This window comes from Schistocerca piceifrons, chromosome 1, assembly GCF_021461385.2.
Source record: "Schistocerca piceifrons isolate TAMUIC-IGC-003096 chromosome 1, iqSchPice1.1, whole genome shotgun sequence".
NCBI lineage: Eukaryota > Metazoa > Arthropoda > Insecta > Orthoptera > Acrididae > Schistocerca > Schistocerca piceifrons.
The window spans coordinates 672684942-672700072 of record NC_060138.1 but is presented as its reverse complement, the minus strand read 5'-3'; the positions used below and the strand labels follow the sequence as shown (position 1 = coordinate 672700072).

At 43.3% G+C, this 15131-nt stretch overlaps 1 protein-coding gene across 1 annotated transcript; it reads left to right on the top strand.

Moving 5' to 3' along the window:
• Nucleotides 1-6105: 6105 nt before the first annotated feature.
• LOC124805270 (prismalin-14-like) lies at nt 6106-13283 on the top strand. The gene is made up of 2 exons (XM_047265783.1): nt 6106-6249; nt 12870-13283. Exons 1-2 carry the CDS (start codon nt 6238-6240, stop codon nt 13080-13082), a joined length of 225 nt encoding a protein of 74 aa, XP_047121739.1. The 5' UTR covers nt 6106-6237; the 3' UTR covers nt 13083-13283.
• The last annotated feature ends 1848 nt before the right edge of the window (nt 13284-15131 follow it).

Sequence of the window (15131 nt, the reverse complement as noted above, 5' to 3'; positions counted from 1 at the left end):
TGTCAATGTTGATGATCACCAGGTAGATGACGTTGAGGAATTCTGCTACCTAGGCAGCAGAATAACCAATGACGGACAGAGCAAGGAGGACTTAAAAAGCAGACTAGCTCTGGCAAAAGGGGAATTCCTGGCCAAGAGAAGTCTACTAGTATCAAACATAGATCTAGAGGAAGAAATTTCTGAGAATGTTCATTTGGAGCACAGAATTGTACGGTAGTGCAATATGGATGTGGGAAAATAGGAACAGAAGAGAATAGAGGGATTTGAGATGTGGTGCACAGAAATTTGATGTAAATTAGGTGGGCTGATAAGATAACGAATGAGGAGGCTTTTTGCAGAATCGGAGAGGAAAATAATGTATGGAAAACACTGACAAGAAGAAGGGACAGAATGGTAGCACATCTGTTACGATATTAGGGAATAGCTTCCATGGTACAAGAGGGAGTTGTAGAGGAAGACAGAGATTAGAATACATAAAGCAAATAATTGGAAATGGAAATGTCGTGTGGCTAGGGCCTCCCGTCGGGTAGACCGTTCACCTGGTGCAGGTCTTTCGATTTGACGCCACTTCGGCGACCTGCGCGTCGGTGGGGATGAAATGATGATGATTAGGACAACACAACACCCAGTCCCTGAGCAGAGAAAATTTCCGACCCAGCCGGGAATCGAACCCGAGCCCTTAGGATTGACAGTCTGTCACGCTGACCACTCAGCTACCAGGGCGGACTAGCAAATAATTAATGACGTAAGTTGCAAGTGCTACTCTGAGATGAAGAGGCCGGCACAAGGGAGAAATTCATGGCGGGCATCAAACCCGTCAGAAAACTGATGACTCAAAGAAAAGTATTTAAGTGTTGTACATGTATATTTTACGTCATAATATTACTCTGCCTGCTGCTATTAATATTGATGTAAAAATCAGAGGAACATGGAGATGGAGACAGTTGAAGGACAGTCGCGTCCCGTCGTGACAGATCGGTTCTAGGCGCTTGAGTCCGGAACCACGCGGACGCTACGGTTGCAGGTTCGAATCCTGCTTCGGGCATGGATGTGTGTGATGTCCTTAGGTTAGTTAGGTTTACGTAGCTCTAACTTCTAGGGGACTGATGACCTCAGATGTTAAGTCCCATAGTGCTTAGAGCCATTTGAACAGTGGCGTCCAGGGAATAATTTCATTTGTAAGAATGCGAGAGATACGTAAAGCCTGAGGAAAAGACATAAAAACATCTGTATGGAAGGTGTTTTAAAGTGAGGTTAAATTGTCGGTGTTGGAAGGGAAATTTTTAAAACGAACCACTATAGAGCAAGAGTATCTGGTGTGCTACACTTAAAACAAGAAAGAACGTAACAATTTGAATGCCCATTTACATAAACAGTGCTGTCAAAGAACATATACAAGTCTCAACGGAGAAATAACACAGCCAACCGGTTGCAAATAATTTTTTAATACAATGACCTAGGGTTCGAAAATCTCCAAGGATGTCTTCATCAGAATCAAAGTTTTAACAACCCTATAAAATAATACGTAGAAAATAAGTTTAACAGAATCATTAACAAAGATGGAAATTGTCATAATATAGAAAGGTTACTTAAGTAAATAGTCGGCCGGAGTGGCCGAGCGGTTTTAGGCGCTACAGTCCGGAGCCGCACGACCGCTACGGTCGCAGGTTCGAATCCTGCCTCGGGCATGGATGTATGTGATGTACTTAGGTTAGTTAGGTTTAAGTAGTTCTAAGTTCTAGGGGACTGATGACCTCAGATGTTAAGTCCCATAGTGCTCACAGCCATTTGAATCATTTTTGAACTTAAGTAAATTACATTTCGAGAAGGCTACAGTCAAAGTTTCGAGCAGACATGCTCAAATCAAAAATTAAAAATTAAAAACTTTTCAGCCTGTGGGTCGTATACCTCGCAAGGAACATTATACTTATCGGCCCAGTGGCTTACATGGCCGCTACGAAAAAAGGACTCAAGTTGCTACAACCCTGTCTCACTCCCTTCCCAACCACTGCTTCCCTTTCATATCCCTCAACTCTTAGAACTGCCATCTGGTTTCTGTACAAATTGTAAATAGCCTTTCGCTCCCTGTATTTTACCCCTGCCGCCTTCAGAATTTGAAAGAGAGTATTCCAGTCGACATTGTCAAAAGCTTTCTCTAAGTCTACAAATGCTAGAAACGTAGGTTTGCCTCCTCTTAATCAAGCTTCTAAGATATGCCGTAGGGTCAGTGTGGTCTCACGTGTTCCAACATTTCTACGGAATCCAAACTGATATTTCTCAAGGTCGGCTTCTACTAGTTTTTCCATTCGTCTGTAAAGAATTCGCGTTAGTATTTTGCATCTGTGACTTATTAAACTGATAGTTCGGTAATTTTCATATCTGTCAACACCTGCTTTCTTTGGTATTGGAATTATTACATTCTTCTTGAAGTCTGAGGGTATTTCGCCTGTCTCATACATCTTGCTCACGAGATGGTAGAGTTTTGTCAGGACTGGCTCTCCTAAGGCCGTCAGTAGTTCTAATGGAATGTTGTCTACTCCCGGAGCCTTGCTTCGACTCAGGTCTTTCAGTGCTCTGTCAAACTCTTCATGCAGTATCGTATCTCCCATTTCATCTTCATCTACATCCTCTTCCATTTCCATAATATTGTCCTCAAGTACATCGCCCTTGTATAGACCATCTATATACTCCTTCCACCTTTCTGCTTTCCCTTCTTTGCTTAGAACTCGGTTTCCATCTGAGCTCTTGATATTCATACAAGTGGATCTCTTTTCTCCAAAGGTCTCTTTAATATTCCTGTAGGCAGTATCTATCTTGCCCCTAGTGAGATAAGCCTCTAAATCCTTACATTTGTCCTCTAGCCATCCCTGCTTAGCCATTTTGCACTTCCTGTCGATCTCATTTTTGAGACGTTTGTATTCCTTTTTGCCTGCTTCATTTACTACATTTTTATACTTTCTCCTTTCATCAGTTAAATTCAATATTTCTTTTGTTACCCAAGGATTTCTACTAGCCCTCGTCTTTTTACCTACTTGATCCTCTGCTGCCTTCACTACTTCGTCCCTCAAACCTATACGTTCTTCTTCTACTGTATTTCTTTCCCCCATTCTTGTCAATTGTTCCCTTATGCTCTCCCTGAAACTCTGTACAACTTCTGGTTTATTCAATTTATCCAGGTCCCATCTCCTTAAATTGCCACCTTTTTGCAGTTTCTTCAGTTTTAATCTACAGTTCATAACCAATAGATTGTGGTCAGCCGGCCGAAGTGGCCGTGCGGTTAAAGGCGCTGCAGTCTGGAACCGCAAGACCGCTACGGTCGCAGGTTCGAATCCTGCCTCGGGCGTGGATGTTTGTGATGTCCTTAGGTTAGTTAGGTTTAACTAGTTCTAAGTTCTAGGGGACTAATGACCTCAGCAGTTGAGTCCCATAGTGCTCAGAGCCATTTGAACCAGCCAGATTGTGGTCAGAGTCCACATCCGCCCCTGAAATGTCTTACAATTTAAAACCTGGTTCCTAAATCTCTGTCTTACCATTATATAATCTATCTGAAACCTGTCAGTATCTCCAGGTTTCTTTTATGATTCTTGAACCAAGTGTTAGTTATGATTAAGTTATGCTCTGTGCAAAATTCTACCATTTATACTTCTTAGCAAAATACTGTTTAAAGATGTTTTTCTTTATGTGATGAAACAATATACTTATCTAGAAATATTGTCGTAGGTAAAATTAAACGAACATTTGTTGTATTCAATGGCAAATTCTGGAGTGTAAGCGTCTGGTCGTCATCACCTCTCTCACGTCAGGTACGCTTTACTAGCAGAGCAGTTCATCGACTTTACTCACTAAACACATGAACAAATCCAACTGACATACATAAGACTACATATTTTTGTCTGGGGCATATCGTCCCATCTCCCATATCTGACCTGGGTTTTCTAGACGTTGCCCCTGGTGGTAAGCCAAAATGCCAGACCTCGAAACCCCGACCCAAATGTTTCCAATTGAGATTTCCTCTGCTTCAGTCCCTGCTCGCCTGTTATTTGGTTGTTAAGACCATGATTCTTCAGTGAACCATGCCCGAACAACCCACACTGCGTTTAGAGATGGACGTAATAAAAAAGTACAATTGTGTAAATTTGAAACTACGATTTTCACATTTCCTTCTTTTATATAGCACTTAATTATAAAACACGGAATTATGATTTGCAGCATTAAAAATTTAGTAGCAGAAACTGTTTTCTGCTGCATAAATTTTACATTTGTCAGTGTTGTGTATTTGGAAAAACTTTATATATGTATTGTGCATTCAGATTTATGCTGGATTAAAGATTATCTGACAGAGAAATACAGTAAAGAAGAAAAGTACAGTTACATCTGGCGGCCATGACAGGATGCTACTATTGAAATGACAGGTGTAGTGTAAACACAGAGCGGAACAACAAATTGTAGATGCGTAGTAACGATTGTGAAGTAGTTTACTATTCAAGAATGAGGTTTTCACTATGCAGCTGAGTGTTCGCTGATATGAATCTTCCTGGCAGATTAAAAGTGTGTGCCGGACCGAGAGTCGAACTCGGGACCTTTGCCTTTCGTGGGCAAATACTCTACCATCTGAGCTACCCAAGCACGACTCACGACTCGTCCTCACAGCCTTAATTCAACCAGTACCTCGTCTCGTACCTTCCAAATTTCACAGAAGCTCTCCTGCTGACCTTGCAGAACTAGCACTCCTCGAAGAAAGGATATTGCGGAGACATGGCTTAACCACAGCCTGGGGGATGTTTCCAGAATGATATTTTCACTCTGCGGCGGAGTGTGCGCTGATATGAAACTTCCTGGCAGATTAAGACTGTGTGCCGGACCTAGACTCGCACTCGGAACCTTTGCCTTTCACGGGCAAGTACTCTACTATCTGAGCTAACCAAGCACGACTCACGACTCGTCCTCACAGCATTAATTAACCAGTACCTCGTCTCCTACCTTCCAAACTTCACAGAAGCTGTCCTGCAGACCTTGCAGAACTAGCACTCCTGGAAGAAAGGATATTGCGGAAACATGGCTTAGCCACAGCCTCTGGGATGTTTCCAGAATGATATTTTCATTCTGCAGCGGAGTGTGCGCTGCTACGAAACTTCCTGGCAGATTAAAACTGTGTGCCAGACCGAAACTCGCACTCGGGACCTTTGCCTTTCACGGGCAAATAATCTATCATCTCGGTCTGGCACACAGTTTTAATCTGCCAGGTAGTTTACTATTACCAGGCGATAGGCAAAACTAAAAGTGGGCAAGATTACTTCAATATACGAAACTGTTGACTAGGTGGCCAGAGCTAGTGCAGTCCAGTGTGAGATAGAAATAGAAACAGGTGAACTCGCTGAGAAAGACGTAGAACAAGCGACAGCAACTATGGAAGGAAATCAGATTGGGGGAATATATACAGACTTCTTGTGGTTAAAAAAAAAATGGCTCTGCGTACTATGGGACTTAACTTCTGAGATCATCAGAACTACTTAAACCTAACTAACCTAAGGACATTAAACACATCCATGCCCGAGGGAGGATTCAAACCTGCGACCGCAGCGGTCGCGCGGTTCCAGACTGTAGCGCCTAGAACCGCTCGGCCACTCTGGCCGGCCACTTCATGTGGAGTCAGACTTTCAATATGATGAAAGATGTGAAAACTGAGATAAAAACCAGCGAAACTCGGTTGTAATCCAGCCAATTTAGAACTATAAAAGTGCAAGCAGAGATGAAACGACTCTGAAGAAAGAGTTAGAAACAAAGATCAAAGCTGTAAAAGGAGAAACTGAAAAATCGGCAGAGAAGAAAAGGGGTGTGATGAGTTTTGCAATCGAAGTTCTGCGGTGTTACATGAGCAGGATGTACCCTGAGAACTCAGTCGGGCTGTCCCCGTAAAGTGTCCACAGCGACCGCGCTACGGGCGAGAGTGGTTCTCCTTTTCCTTTCGGGCAGTCCGGCCGGAAGCGTAGCGGAGTGAGCGGCCGCCGCCCCTCGCAGCTGTGGACGCTACGGTCGCGAAAACCGGTGTCCCGCTAGCGGGAAGCGATGCCGCGTGACATAAGGTGCTTCTCGCTGCCCGCAGCTCGCCGGGCTGTCCCGCCCCTCCTAGTCGCGGCCGGCGTCGGTATAAAGGCGGCCGCCGACTCCGCTACCGTCAGTCCAGCACTCGCAGCCCATCCGCCGCAGTAGCAACCAACCACAAGCACACCCGCAAACATGCGCCACCTGGTAAGGCTCGCTGCGCACACGCCGTCTCACCAGCGGCGTTCTCCACTGCGCCAGAGGGCAAAACACTTAGCCCCAACTGCGCAGGTGACTGTACGGGATTTGCATTACCGCCATTGCAGAGGTATCTCTTATAATTTCGAAAGGCACTGGGGGTAAGGATGCTGGATATCCTTGATGAAGTTTTTTGCAATTCTCTGTAAGCAAATAGGCTCATCATACTTCCGTCTATTATCAGGCGATATTAATCAGCAGTCTGAACACCTGAAATCATTAAGTTTCTCCCTTTATCACCTGATATCTCGAAAAATGGCGAATTATTCCAAATCTGACATAAAATTTCTCTTCTCTGAAAGTTTCGTCTAAGTTTAAAGCTTTGACTCCGGCGGGACTCGATCCGAATTCCTTGCACTTTATGGGCCAGTACCACGACCCCTCAGTTAATAACCCTCTTTCGCAGCTATGGCCTGGCCTGCTTAGAAGTATTATACTCATTATAATTTTTACAAAGGTTCATTTCCATAATATGCGCACTGCCTCTAGAAATACTTCTACGTAATGCATTTTGAACTGAGCCATGATTCACATTTTCCCTTTAATATCACTACCATTTCTCTCCACTTAAATTGAACTCTATACGTGGGCCCTACATTTATATTTTTGTGCTGGAATTCCGTATTTCTATTTTTTGTCAAACGCAAAAAATTCATGTAGATGCAACACCTGAATGCTATGCAATATCTGCGAATGATTATCACCATTTCTTCAGAGTATGTATACTCCTCTCTCACACATAGACGAAAGGCATTTCGTTGACGCTTTAGGTGTTTTAACATCAGTTTTCAGTCACATAGAGAATTATTGGTCCCGTTCCTGAATATTTTTAGGAAATCAAGCAAATGGAGTAAGCAGGTTTCTCTCTCTCTTGCGTGTATAACAACATATATTATTCGCTACTACTTCATTTTTTCGCGGTTTTTCAGCGTGCTTATCTTTGCTAACAGCGGCAAAGTCATAAAGTCTTTACCATAATGAAACTCTCGAGGAATTTCAAAAGTGTGCGAAGAGGGGCAGCGCGAATGGACACAATTTCATCTGTCTCGCGGGTGATCGTCATGGAGACGTTCAAAGACCTGAACCGATAGGCGCTTCAAAAATACCTCGCAGAACTCAAAAACATAGAATCCCGCTAGCCGGTCTCTGTTGTTGTGTTGCAGTGTTTGCGGAGTATCGTATACACAGTCAGACTTGTCCAGTACATGATGATCACGGCGCTCCTCGAAACGTAATAGACTATTTCACATGTTACTCGTCTGGATGGCTGAGTATCTTTCATCAGCTGCCGTTTCTGGTTGGAACACGTAATTTCGAACGGCGCGGTCCAATTCAAAAGTTCATGATCCTGTTTTAGGTTTTAGATTTGTTGAGCAAATATCAAAACCGAACTAATTAATCCACCTCTCTTCCAGCCAGGGGACGCTGCAGGGGGTATTTCTTTTTCTTTGCCATAAGTATGTAATTATAAACTCACTGTGTATAAAAAGGAATAGTTAGTACTCTTGTGCGCCCTGGCTCAGACACACTGAAGCTGACACGGCGGTACTCTTGTAGCTATGGGAACATTTATGTGCCTTTACATGTAACAGTGCCACAGTCTGATTTAAAGTAGCCGGTATTTGGCAGCAGGCGTGCTGGACTGCTCCGATGATGCACCAACGATAGCTGTGCTTTTGCTGTCGTCTCCCACCGTGTTGCCATTTCCGCTGCGCAAATCGTTGTACCTGACAGTTGGTTCTCAGGTAGCGAACTTTCCCGGACGTGCAAATTTCTCCTATTCCGAGCAAAAACTTAACTTTGCCCCTAAATGGAATTAAAAACAGATACGTAGGAACACTATAGAGGTCTACACAACATGTGAACTTGAGAATTTTGATGTGATTTTTATAGGAGATAGAGACTTTAAGTTTCGTACTTCTAGTGAGTTAAATATCGACAATACTGAAAACAACAAAATACGGCATTTCCGGCGCTTAAATATAGCAAACGCAATATGCTGCGTGTTGCGGAACTTTGGAAGTATCCGTTGCCGGCGAGGTAGTTTGTTAATCAGCGGAAAAAAAGAAAAGAAAAACAGTTTAATGAGCTTAATGGTTTTTTTATACATATCGCAATAATCAGAAGCTGTCTCCCAGACCGTAGAATTTCACTCATTTCCAAAATATTATCATAACTCCTGCCTTAATTAAATTAGGAACAGATTTTTGACACGCTTAAATATACTATGCACATCTATACCGTTCTTGAATTTCAAATTTTTACGTCTTTTTTAATAAGGGATAGAGACCTTATAGAGCTTTTTTACTGCAGTGGAGAGCAGAACCTTGTCGTGGCTACAGTAGTAACACAGTACTAGTCACAATAAAGCCGCAAGGAGAGTACTTGCCAGATGCCAACTAATTTAAATCTATGGGGAGCTGCGAGATACTGTTAACGCTTGTAGATATCGGCCGTTGCAAGATGGGGGAGTGGAACAGTAGTTACACTTTCCTGTTGCATGTCTAGCTGCGCCTACAACACTTCTGCTGTAGTTTTACGTGTTTTGCAATAGAGCAGGTAGATGTTCTATAAGTTTGGACATAGTTTTCAACTCTACAGCTATAGAGAGTCACTTAAGTAGAATGTTTACAAATTTGGGTGCGATGACATGCACCAACATCTTCATGGGTCTCGCTCCTACAGGTAGAGGGTAAAGCATGCGCTGCTGGAGCGGTCTTGATATTCGTTGCCTTACAGTTCCATAAATATCAGCAGAGACCAGTTAGTCAGAACACAGATATTTTACTATAGATCACACACCTCAGCACTGCTGTTCAGAAAGGAGTGATCGAAAGGGAAAATTTTAGATTGTCCATATTAACTAAGCGACACAAATCCTATTGATGCTGGGTTGGTACAGTCGCTGCTCTGTCGGCTTCATACACGTGTTCGCAAATTGTGCCTCGAACAGCTATAAGTGTGCTGCGTGAACAGCACCAGCTCGTTAGTGGCACTGGGGCGGGCCGCGCTGTGTTGGGTGCTGCCAGCACAGAGGGGGATCGGCCACAAAGTACAGAGCCCGCGCCTGGTCGCAGCGCTGACGCAACACGCGATGCGGGTGCGCCGCCCCTAATGGCAGAGATACGCCAGCGATGACATGGGACGGCGGAAGAGCCGCTCAAGTGCTGATAGCACAACACTCACCTCTCTCCTGCTGTCGTCGCCCGTTGCTCATAAAGAGTCCTGTCCGTCTGACTACAAGTTCACTAGAGTGAAACATAAGTTCTACACAGTCCGTCGAAAAAGTTCAGACACCGATTTCATTCCTGTCGTTTAAGCGATACCAACGCAGCAACTGCGGTGGCAGCTTGAAATAACAGTTATAAAATACAGATATTTATTCGATCAGTTAGTTGTGAGCAGGCAGTGCTAAGCAGTGGAGTGCGAACAAAGTATGTCTGTGTTCCTGTGTCATAAATCACAACGGAGCGACATCTCTAAACCAAGCGTCCAAGACATTCTCCTGAATGTTTCGAAGAAGAGAAAAGTGTGTGCAAAGTTTGTTGCACATATCTTGACTCTAGTACAAAAAAAACGACTATTGGACACCTGGCGTGACTTGACTGAAATGCAGATTCCGGGTAATTCTTCTCACGAAAAAATAATCACAGGTGACGAGAAATTAATGTTATCAATACGAACCTATCACAAACGAAAAGTACAGAAATTCACTTAAAGGATGTACATTTTGACGACACAATCAATGTTCAAGCCAACGTGACTCGCGAGTTGTGCAACATAGCAAAGAGGAACTTTTCTAACAGTTTCACATGGTTGTATGAACGTTCTGTGAGTTTTACGGTGTAGAGTACTTGAAGAAGCTTTCTGGATTGACGGGGGTATAGGACACTTATCAGGAGTCAAACAAGATATAGTTTTGTCGCGCTTTGTGGTAACTGTGATGACAAATTAATACATGAGAAAGGCCTTCCCAGGTTATATGACTAGATGCACGCACATACAAAAAAATTAACAATGTAGCTCTGTATGCCTTGCATGTTTCTGCTCCCTTCAACATATTTTTGCTGATGAAGAGCATATTTCAACCAATTGGGTACAAACTATTCTTTTAGCAGATACGACATGCTCAAATTCATGTGCATTTTCTGGCTACATTCAGTGCTAAGTGAAATGTTGTTTTCTTATTATTCCGCGAGCTTAGATCATATAAGCCCTTCAATGTCAGAGTTCCTCGACAAGTCATTATCGATTAAGAATTAACAGACAACAAAGAAGCAGAAGGGACTGTTTTCTTTTGGACATCAGTCTTCTGAGGTATACGATGCGGTACCACATCAATTACGGGCCACAATTTCTGTTGATACACATTATGTGTTCTTAATGAAGTAGCTTACATTGTCTTCTGGATCCTCTTGTCGTTGATCATTGCTTATACCTCTGTCATTACGGGTAATTTTCTACCTTAAGATCAAGAGGATACTCTGAACCTCTACCTGCTCTTCCACCCTCTTCGATAACTTCATTCGAAAAATGACGGTGATTCCTTACAGAAGAACTCTCCAACTGCCATTAATGATGATTTTTTTTCAGAATTTAAACAGTGACACTGATCGAAATTGGAACCTATAGACTGTTTTCTTTCCTAAAATTATCCCTTTATTCTGTGGTAGTCGACATGAAACAGTTGTAATACGAAATATTATGGCTTTCGGAAGGTAGGAAAATTCTGGCAATCCCATATGAAATCCACAAGCGAGATGACGATTTCAGTATTTCTCATGTGAATACTTACTGTGTTACTCTCTTTCCCTGTTATCCACAAAATTCAGAGGCAATCATTCACAATGTTAATCAGTTTTCAGGTATAAAGTGAAACAGGGCATTTTCTGTAATGTAATAACAGTTTCTTGGCACCGAGATGGATTTTATATTTTGTGTGGTAACATTACTGACGTACACAGAATACGAAGAGAGTGGATTTGGAAATTCATACAAAACGCGGTTAACCGAGAGTTGAAAACGGATATTTAAACAGCGAAACTGAAGGAAATACTTTTTCATCCTTCTCTTCACCAGAACCTGCTTTGCTATAAAGCCTGCCAGCCGTTGTATTAATAACGTGTCACCTGAGATAAGCAGCCAACCTGGTGTTATATCAGTACGGTGCTGATCCGTTTGGAGACCAGCAATACTCTCTAGTTTGTGGAAAATGGCATTCTCTAATTAGAACGGTTAGAAGAAAATCTGATTAAGGTCAATAAGAGAGTAGGAGAACTGAATATGTCTGGAGTAACACGCGTGGGAAAAGTACGTTAATTTCACATACATTTTTGCCATATGAAGCCAGAGGTATATACTCGTACCTGATACGAGTTACATTTTTGTACTCTTTAATCGTCGATTTTCACGGTGTGGCAAAACAAAGCTTAAAATTAAGTTTACATACCGCATTAAAAGTTTGGAATTGAGCAACTCTAATGATTATCTACTCTCGTATCTGCATTGTGGCAGCTTTATAACTATTTCAGGTTTTCAGTTATGTGTTGGAGGATGTGCTCTAAATATTTTATTGTCTCTGTCATACCGTCTGCTTCCTTGGCTGAGTGGTCAGTGGGGGTGACTGCCATACGGAAGACCCGGGTTCAATTCCCGGGACTGCCACGGGTTTTACCTTGGTGGGCGGACTTGAATAGGGTGCGCTCAGCCTCGTGATGCCATTGAAGAACCACTAGAGCGAGTAGTGCTGGCTGCAGGTCACGAAGAGTAGCAATGGCCGGGGAACGGTGTGATAACGCCGCGCCCCTCCATACAGTATCCAGTGACAATATTGGCAGAGGATGACGCGGTGGTCGGTCGGTTCCGAAAGCCAGCCAGGGCCTGTGGCCGGAGTTTACGTTGTTGTCGTACCACGTTACAAAATTTCCGATGTATTTTGGTAGTATGAGTACCATCATAGTGAAAGGAACAAGTGAACTTTCTATATCAGATGACATTGGTGATTTGTGAGACTTTTCACTTTTTGCAGCTGCAGCTGCTCTTCTTACCATAAACTCGTCTTTCTCGACCTTTCATTTTTATATTTCCCACACAGTATTGTAAATTTTGTGGGCTACTAGTCTGTCTACTTTATCTCAGTTCTATTTAGGTCTTCGAACTGTTTCTTTCACATTATATTCTCGAAAATCAAGAAGGTATCGTGGTCCAGAATAAGGTTTTCACTCTGTAGGAGACGAGGTACTGGCAGAATTGAAGCTGTGAGGACGGGTCGTGAGCCATGCTTGGGTAGCTCATATGGTAGAACACTTGCCCGCGAAAGGCAAAGGTCCCGAGTTCGAGTCTCGGTCCGGCACATAGTTTTAATCTCCCACAAAGTTTCAAGTATCGTGGTTTTTCTTCGCCCTTTTTTCAGTTACTATGTGAAACATCGGAGTCGCTCCTCTGACAGCTGCACTTTTTTCTAAATCCAAGCAGCTCACCATCAGCCCCGGAGTAACACACGAGATGAAAACGGACAGTGTTGTAGCCCACCGCAGTGCACCGTGTGTGACACTTGTCTCTCGTTGCAGATCGCCCTCCTGGTCCTGGCTACGGTGCTGCTGGCAGCCGAGGCCGGCTACCTGTACGGCGGCTATGGTGGCTATGGTGGCTACGGGGGCTATGGCGGCTACGGTGGATACGGCCGCTACTACAGCTACCGGCCCACCGTGGTGGTGAGGTCGTACGGCTACCGGCCCTACTACGGAGGCTACGGCGGCTACCGCGGCCACAGCTACTGGTAGATGGCGCCCTCTACACTGCGCTACACCACACTACGGTAGCGTCGTACAGCTGCAGCCATCCCTATTCCAGCCTGCAGCTGCTTCGCCCCGTGGTCTCACAACACCCCCAGTAATATTCATTCACTGTATATATATGTAACTCATAACCATTTCCTCATGTGTATCCTGTATCTTTCACCAATAAAAATCTATCTCATATAATTTATGCGTACTATAATTTCTAAAACTAATGATACACCGAAATGACTCGCCAAAATTATGTGCTGGTACATTTCAGACTTGACACCGTAACGAATCACTGATTCGTTTCATCTAAATATCAATTTTTAAAACTTCCTGGCAGATTAAAAATATGTGGCGGGCTGCGGCTCGAACCGAGAACGTTTTGCGGGCAATGCTCGTGGCACAAGAGAACTTGTGTGAAGTCTGGAAAACACGATTCGAGCTGTGAATGCGGATCGCGGGTCGCGACTGAATTTCTCACTTAGTTTCCGGAGTAATGTAAGGTTCCGAGCGCACAGTTTTAATCTGCCAGGAAGTTTCAAAACAGCGCACACTCCGCTGCCGTGTGGATGATTCATTCAGGAATCATTTTTAAATTCCTATAACTTAATGAACATTTAGCTAGTCTGAAGTCTCCCTTATAGAAGCAGTGATTCGTGTCCTAAATTCTAGTTTTTCCTATAGTTAATTTGTTGTTCCAAAAGCTTACAACTTCGTTTCCTTAACTTATTGTTTCCTTACCGCTTGGTTGTTTGACACCGTTTCATCTTTAACTGTTTAAATTATATCTAAACACATGTTATTTTTAAGAGCAGTAACACAACGACAGAAAAAAAGCTACAAACATTCCAGTAACACAATGAAAGAAAAAAGCAGCAAACACTACACTACTACTATTACTATTAGTACTGCTAATTCCTAATACTAAACCGCGTCCACACCCATTGCGATGTGCTGCGCAGCACCACACTGCTCACAAAAGCGCTGCGCAGAGCAGCGCAGAAGGGGACACATCAAGGCAGAATGCGCAGAATGGAGCAGAATGTTGTTAGATGCGCAGCAGTATTCCACTGTGTGCACGCACATCAGTAAAAATGCAAAACGAGAATCGCCTTCGTAACAGAGCCGCACACAAACCAACCATTTCCTTTGATGGATCGACACTGCGGGGACTTCAATTACATTCACGCAAAGCTCTTGTCTTTATAATGGTTGCTCCGAAACATCTCACTCTACGACCGCTACGGTCGCAGGTTCGAATCCTGCCTCGGGCAAGGATGTGTGTGATGTCCTTAGGTTCGTTCGGTTTAAGTAGTTCTAAGTTCCAGGGGACTGATGAGCTCAGCAGTTAAGTCCCATAGTGCTCAGAGCCATTTGATATCATGTTTAGTTCGCTTTTGTAGCCAAGGTAACAGCTGTTCTCCAGTGAACAGTGGCACCTATTGCATACAATAGACGCAACTACGGTGTCGACAAGTACATAAAAAATATTTTTCATTTTTTAGTATCTAACGTCTCTTTCCCGGTGACCCTATTCCTGTGACTGTTATAATTATTGGAAATCTTTCAGTAGAAAGGTATTGCGTGCTGTAGTACCTAGAAGGCGAAACGCTTATAGGATGAGACTTATTTTTAAGGTAGTTAATCAAATAAACTGTCCATTTGATTACAGCAACTCCAATGAAATTATGATGAGAAGCTGTTGCGCTCTTGAGAGAGAATACTTGTTTGATGCAGGTCTCTACATTTGCCTATGCTCTAAAATACTCTCCACATCTGCATTACCGTAATCTGTTTCCATTTGAACCTGATTGTTATGTTCGTGCCTTGATCTACCTCTACAACGTTTTACCCCCTCCCCCCCCCCCCCCCCCCCCCTGCGATACCCGCCTCCTTTACTTCCCTTATTAGTCGAACTGACCATGCCTTGATGATTTAAGATCTCTTCTATTTGAGTTTGCTACAAATGTCTTTTTTATCCAATTCGATTCAGTACTTCCAATTAGTTACTCGATCTAATAATCTAGAAGCAATCTTCAGAATTCG